The sequence below is a fragment of the Watersipora subatra genome, chromosome 3, assembly GCF_963576615.1.
Source record: "Watersipora subatra chromosome 3, tzWatSuba1.1, whole genome shotgun sequence".
Taxonomy (NCBI): domain Eukaryota; kingdom Metazoa; phylum Bryozoa; class Gymnolaemata; order Cheilostomatida; family Watersiporidae; genus Watersipora; species Watersipora subatra.
In genome coordinates this window covers 57,769,597-57,777,548 of record NC_088710.1, presented here as the reverse complement: position 1 = coordinate 57,777,548, position 7,952 = coordinate 57,769,597, and the positions used below count along the sequence as shown (strand labels likewise).

The following is a 7,952-nucleotide window of genomic DNA, read 5'->3' as shown; positions in this document are numbered from 1 at the left end:
ACATTGTAGCGTAACCTAAGACTTCGGGATATAATTAGGTTTGTAAATTTTCGGACTAGTTCTCGTCCAGCTACTCGTTTGACAACAGGAACTTTCGTCTATTGGCAATTCCAATAAGAGCCGCTTTAATAATTTCCGGAATAGTTTTTATCAACATTTAGTACCGCTAGTATAGAGCCCAGACTGCCGTGATAAAACAGTCGTCTGTATTTGGTGTATTTTTTTGTGGATACTAAAAGACTCACATCAGTTTTGGTTTAAAGCATGTATTTATAGTATTGAAAAGCCATCGTTTTTTTCAATAGTACAATAAAAACTGAATATACCCTCAACTCTTAACCAGCTGTTATCAGTGGATTAATTAGAGAGTTTGTCATTAACTTATTAAAAAAATAATTAGTATTTAGTTACGATTTTTTATCGTTATGCATTAAGATCGATGTATGTTTATATTAGATAATGCTCCACAAGTCAAGCTTGCTTTAATAGAACACTTGCGTATTTGTATTCAGCTAACTTAATAACTCGCCTTTGTTTTGCAACTACATTCATTTTGTTAGAAAAATGTCACTGGTTTTGCTCATGTATTTATCTCAATATCGTATTTGTCGCTAATGTGTGTTTTTATATTTATTTTAGTTCTTGTAATACTCTACTTTCCCATTACATAATGCATCTCCTATGTTGTAATTAGGTTTTGGAGATTGAGATGTGGAAACTTCCTGGCATCACATGGTTTTTTTGAAGTGAAGCTTTCAAGATGTCAGAAGAATCTTCTGAAAAGATACCAGTTTGCATACAAACATTTCTTTGGCGAACGTCTAGGTACCTACAGGCTCAATCTAATTTCAGCAGTCTTCTCTTACCCTCTTTTTGCGTATCATAACTTAGCAGTGTAAAAATCTTTTATTTTTTGTTGCTTGAAGCAGTGTAATTTATAGATGTTGAGTCTTATATGTACTTTTGGGATTGCCTGTATTTTTTTGCTCACGGCTCAACTACAATTCTTGCATATGAACAGATTCGTTGTGTTTGTTATTTATAGTAAGTGCTGTTTTTTATTTACGGGTCCGAGACATCCAATCTCTTTTAACTCTTTCATTTTTTGTAGTGCTTATTTCAACATGCGACAGACAAAACAGTGGGAGTCCAGCAGCTTGGTAAGTTCACAAATATTATCAAGTAAAGATTCCCTAATTGTTTATCACGCTGCTTTAGTGCATTGAGATATATTTTCTTTTTCAGCAATTTGAGAGAACTTTGGTGCAGAATATACACTATGGACTGTCTACAAGTATAACAGACGCGTTAAATGAAACACCACGTTGGCTTGTTCTAAAAACAGCACTTCCTTTTGTTATGCATTGCTGCACGCAGGTAGTTGGCCAATTTGATGACTCGTTCAACAATTTTGAATCCAAGATATTATATACAATGCATTGGCTGCTGCTAGATGCTGCAGCGGAGTGTGGTGTACAGGCACACCATCCTCTTAGCAGTCTACAACTTTTTGTTTACCTCTTCGCACCTCTACTTAAGAGGCTAAAGCCTCGTCACTTTGCATCGCTTAAACTGCAACATGGGCTGAAGATATGGGATGCTCTGTGGAACTACAGTCAACCATCTGTTCCAGGCATGTGCTCTGCTGTGAAGAGACGGAGGAATCGTGCACAAGAAGGTTTGGTTCTATTGCTGATGAGATATCTTTGTTATTTTAAATAATGTATGTATGGTAAGAAATGTTGAAAGCTCACAAAAACAACTTATTTAAGAATAATCAGTTATTAGCAAAACGAGGGAAAATATATTAAAAGACTAATGCATAAAAAAAGTGTTCACTTTATGCTTTTATCACCATTCCATAAATACCCAACAAAAATGCTATCATGTAGATGACCAACTGCTACTTGCATTTGGTCCTTATGATTTTTATAACAATCTCAATGCAGGTTTTTGGAATAATAAAAATAATTCTAAAGCTATGAAGCATTGGTACTATTTCAGGATTGCTTGTAGGAACCTCAAAAATTTTGTGATATACATTTTCCTCTTTTACTATTGTGATCATAGACATTAATACTTCTTCATAATTGTGAGCATAGATATCAATATTCCTTCATAATTGTTAACATAGACATCAGTACTCCTTCATGATTGTTAACGTCGACTAGAGATGCCCCGATTCTGGTATTAATATCGGCACCATTATGGAGCTTATGTATCTTAATCGACATTGGCCGATATTTTCTTAAACAAATCTGAACTTTTCTACAAATCAACTATTGATCATAGAATAGTATTTAGCATACCACACTAACAAAGATCTTAAACTACAAGTTTCCATCCTTCATTAGATGAATTCTTAGCCTCCCAAAATGTTTGTTTCGTGACCCTTTTTTAATCAACATAGATGATTCATTTTATGGTTTTATTCAAGATAGAAATAAAAGGTGTCGCATATCTCATTTACAATGGTGAAATTTATTACAGCCAGCAATAAACAAAGAAAATTGGAATGCCTTGTAATACTTCTATTTGCTAGCATTGCGAAACTAATTTGTGCAGACAATTCATAAAGTTACATCTTCTCCTAATGATAGTTTGTTTCCATTCCTTTGGTTGCGTTTTAAAGTTTGTTTGTTTCATTTTGCCATTACATTTATACATTGAGTTTTGAAGTTCATATAAATAATATTGATTTACAGTAATTAGAGAAAAATAGATTTGCTTTAAGCTCGTGTATGTGTTCAGTGATAGACAAAAGACTTAGAGAAAGAACCGAAATGCTAACAGTATTTATAAATTACAAGAAATGTTCACTGATTTTGGCAAAATTGGTTACAAGATGCGCAATATTTGAATATGATGTATTTTTTTCACAAATAAATGCGAAAAAGTAAGCACATTTATATTTTTTGTAATAAAATTAAAATTTGGATTGGTATCTGATTCGGATTAGTTGTCAATAAGAGTCGGTAAATCGGATGGATCAGCTGGTGCGTTATGAATGTTTCTCTAGCATAGAAATCTTCAATCTTTCATGATTGTTAAAATAAAAATTTTAATAGCTGTATATTATTCATTCAAATCTTTATATCACCAATGTACATGTAAAACCAGCTTTTTTTATCATGTTTGTAATTAATTACATAGATGTATTTGTTAATTAAGCTCAGATGTATCAGCACTTGTTAGTCATGATCATCAAATTTATGAGCCATGTTTTTAGTTTCAGAGTTGAATTAACTCAACTCGTAGTTTGCATGAATATATGCAGCTTTACGTTATTTACCACTGCAGAAGATGCCGGACTGACAGTCCCTGATGACTATGCGAGTCAAGACTCTATTTACTGCGGCATGTCTTCTGATTACGCCCGAGATTTTGAGATTGACCGATTGGACACACTCCAGGCAACATATTTTGATGTCGCAGTTTTGCAGGTAGAGCTCATTGTACACATTGATATTGCTAATTATATCTGCATTGTGTAGCTCACTATGCCTATGCCATATTGTCCACTGTAACTCGTATTGTGTTGCCCGCTGCATCACACATTCTGTATACATAATGCTGCCAGTTGCAACCCACGTGGTGTGACTACCTGTATCTCTGATCTTGTGACCCTTTCTACCACACATCTGTGACCTCCTCTACCCAATATCATGGTATCCATTATACCCAATGTTACCCTACATCATGGGATTCACTATATCACACATCATTGGATTATCTACATCATGACACACACAATCCTTGAATAGATATACACTGCAGAGCATGCAATATATAAAGTCACTTGAGGCGCTATGTTTGATGCGTTTTTCAGTGTCTGATGAACAGTCGGTGGGCAACAAGTGGTGTTCTTTGGGCACTTTGCTACATACAAAAGAGGCTAGAAGAAATCATACAGTGCCACCTGCAGACAGTGCAGAGCATAGAATTAAATCGTAGTACTTCCATGCCTTTACCAATGATTGAGGTGAGATTAACCGATCAAATTTAAACAATGTTTTTGCTATGAAAGTTAATTTTACTTTAGATGAGCAATTCTTCTTGACTGTAGAGACAATTATCAGGTAGTTAGAATATGCCACTATATGAGCTCGTTTCCCACTGGCTAAGCTACAAGTGTCCATGTTGTCTGTGGTGCTACGTTGATGTGAATACCTGTCGCAACTTGAATTGATTTTAAAACTAAACATACCTAATCTAGTATAAGAAGCTGAATTCGTTTAGTAGGTTCACATTTACTTCATATATATTTGCTGCATAAATGTTGTTTGAATATCTAGAAATAAATTATTAGGTTAAAGTTTGGAACAAAATAAGTCACTATAAATCAGTTATAATTCTTGTTCAATTGTATATTTTAAAGAGAATATTATACAGTGAATAACTATGTGCACCTTGTAAAGATTTGTCAGTCTTGTTTTCTGTTTAATGAGGTGCAAAAATTGAGGCGTTCATGGCGAGCATTATACAATCATATAAATTACTGAGCCGGTGTTGAACCACCTATCTGAACCACTGCTGCAGGTGAGCACTGATGGATCCTCTGCACAGGCCTACAATGAACAGCTGCCATCGCTAACTTTGCCCAAAGATGATGATGAGCTGTTTATTCCTAGAATAATATCAGAAGACACACTACTTCAGAATACACGTACTAAAAGTATGTTCAATCGCTATCAGCTCTAACTCTAACTTTAACCTATTACGACCTGCCATTATCAAGTTGAACTGCATCTTGGAATGCATCCTTTATTTCTGCTTATTTGAGATATGTTATAGGTTAGTCAGGAGACATGGATTATATCTAGATGAGATATGTGATGGGTTAGTCAGGTGACATGGATTATATCTAGATGAGATATGTGATGGGTTAGTCAGGTGACATACATGTAGATTATATCTAGATGAGATATGTGATGGGTTAGTCAGGTGACATGGATTATATCTAGATGAGATATGGTATGGGTTAGTCAGGTGACATGGATTATATCTAGATGAGATATGTACTGGGTTAGTCAGGTGACATGGATTATATCTAGATGAGATATGTGATGGGTTAGTCAGGTGACATAGATTATATCTAGATGAGATATGTGATGGGTTAGTCAGGTGACATGGATTATATCTAGATGAGATATGTGATAGGCTAGTCAGGTGACATAGATTATATCTAGATGAGATATGTGATAGGTTCGTCAGGTGACATAGATTATATCTAGATGAGATATATGGTAGGTCAGTCAGGTGACATAGATTACCGTAAATCCTCTAATTGAAGGCCACCTCTATTTGAACGTCACCTCTATTTGAACGCCACCTCTATTTGAACGCCACCTCTACTTGAATGCTACCTCTACTTGAACACCACCTCTATTTGACCGCCACCTCTATGCGCCCGCCACTACGAGAGAAGGGTTGCAAAATAGTGCGCCACCCTCTATTTGAAGTTCATGTGCCTATATAAAAAGCGGTTTAATTTTACGTTGGTAGATAAACTTTGAAAGCAACACCATAGAAATAATTACTGTCTCAGACTAATAGTAGTTTCTTGTTTAAAGCAGTCTTAATACTTTGAAGAATATGCATATAAAAACGGTCAGCAAGTTCTGAGCCAAAGGTTACATTTAACGAGCAAACCTTTGCGCGTTGCATTTTTCAAAGTGTTGCTCTGTCAAAAAATTGATTGGAGGCAAATATCGACTGGCTCATCAATGCAGAAGAGCGTTGAGGCCAGATGATATTGTGGAATGTATTGGACAACTAAAAAATGTTCATTCCATCGACAACAATTAAAACGCTACTATCCGAGCAAACGATGGAGATATTTCTGTTTTAAAAATTTTAATTTTTGTTTCTGCATGTAATATAAGTATGGTTCGTTTATGTCATTTGTTCATGATCTTTGTATCATTTGATGGATTAGCATTATATAACTTATAAATATGCAGATTTATAGCATTTTATTCAATAGCATCCTTGCGGCTATCTTAACCCTTTTGCAGGTGATACGACATTAATGTCGTTTTGCGATAGTGATTCTAGTGGGTAGTGCGACATTAATGTCGGTATCGTACACACTATGTATTAAGACTTACTATTGGTCTCTGTTCATTTTTCTATTCAATTAAATACTTTCTAAAGTAAAAGAACACATGTGAGGACTTGAATAACTACATTTTAGACATGTATCTTTTTATTTCAACTTGTTTTGGGCGATCGTTATCAAACGCCCTTTCTATGTTTTTTTTACTCATTAAAATACTAAGCCTTTTTCCTCCGAATTGATATTTATGCTTTACGATCATTGTCGATGCCCTTTCTATGTGCCTTTTTTACTTAGTAAGATCCAAGCATTGATTTTTTGTGAACACAAAAAAAGATTTTATAATCATGGCTTCATCTTCCCAACGACCAGCTAGATCAACTCGAAGGGCACAGTTTGTTTTGGCAGCTTCTATAGCTGATGACTCAGACAATGACTCAAACTTTTCTGATGTCAATCTGATGATAGACAGTATGGACTATAGACCACAAATAGACTGTATGGACTATGGATATGTGCTATGGACTAAGTCTAAACAGTGGCTAATATGCATTACAAAGTGTGGTTCTACTTGTAAAATGCTTTATTTGTAATATAAATACAGAATATGTTTTATTCAACAATATAACATTATCGCAACAACAATCAAATTTTTCACTTTTTTTTTTAAATTTACATGTGCAAGGATAGTTTAAATAGCTCAAACAGGCACAAAGAGTGTAAAACTGTTTTTAAAATGCCTTGTTATATGATACAAGCCTATCATACAACCATAGTGTAGCAAAAAAATATCATTTCAATAAAATTTCACAGTTTTCATTTTTTCTTAAAATTAATCCACTCAAGGCGATCAGAAATAGGCTCAAAAACTCACCTGCGAAAGGGTTAACATGGCTTACAATGGATCGATGCTCATAACTCCACTTCTATTGCACATAAAAAGCTAGTTTTGGCTGCAAACTGTAGCAAACATATCAATGAGTGCAACGAAATTTTGTGCAACATTGTTAAATATAGATAAAAAATACAAATATGTTTTCAAATTTAGAATGAGATAAATATTGAAAATGCCAACAATGTGCCAAGAAGGACACAGGCTATAATATCATTGCAGGTCAGTTGCAAGCAATAAATATCAACTGGTAGAGATATTTTTCTGTTTCTTGATGCATATTTATTAAGAGATCTTTGACAAGTTGAAGGTAAGTTAGCAGATTTTTTGCATCCAAAAGGTTTCATATCGCTCCACCGGAAAAAGAGAGCAAAATATAGGCGACATTCACTTTGCCCATAATAGTGCTTAATTTATCTTCCGAAAATTTTGACGCGCCACTTAAGAAATAGACCGCCAACCTCTATTTGAAGGGCCCCTCCGATTGACGCCACTATAGAAGAAAGTTGGTTCAACACTATACAGGGTTGACAAATAGAGCGTCATGGCATTCAATTAGAGGTTTTACGGTAGATCTAATCTATGAGTGTCATGCTAGTATCATATAACTGGAGGGTGCTCTCTGTGAGGGGTGTAACAACAACCTCTGTTTTGATGACTTGCAAATCCTAGATTATGTTCGCCTTGCTCATATTGCTAATAGGATATCCTAGATGACACACACTTACTTTGATAGGTTGATATGTATAGTTAATAGTAGCTTATTAACAATTCATTTATTTCATTCCAAAAATCTTTTTTAAATGTCACTCATTTACATCCTGGCCATCAAATACTATTTTTCAAGTTTTTATATGGAAATACTGACTTGTTGTCTTTAAGGTGCAGCAGGTTTAATCGTGTTGACATCTGAGTAGCAAAAATTTAGTAACCCGTATTAACCGGTAAATACCGGCCATTTATTAACTTTTGACATCATTAATTATACTGGCAGACATTGTT

The 7,952-nt window shown here is 34.7% G+C and overlaps 1 protein-coding gene across 1 annotated transcript in view; it reads left to right on the top strand.

The window, feature by feature from the left end:
• The first annotated feature begins 1,124 nt into the window (after positions 1–1,124).
• LOC137390786 (protein unc-80 homolog) overlaps positions 1,125–7,952 on the top strand; it is a 49,730-nt gene continuing 42,902 nt past the window's right edge. Inside the window, exons 1-5 of the mRNA XM_068077104.1 lie at positions 1,125–1,160; positions 1,246–1,678; positions 3,301–3,443; positions 3,830–3,982; positions 4,540–4,675. Of these exons, the coding sequence (XP_067933205.1) occupies positions 1,125–1,160; positions 1,246–1,678; positions 3,301–3,443; positions 3,830–3,982; positions 4,540–4,675 (901 nt within the window). The remainder of the gene's footprint in view (positions 1,161–1,245; positions 1,679–3,300; positions 3,444–3,829; positions 3,983–4,539; positions 4,676–7,952) is intronic.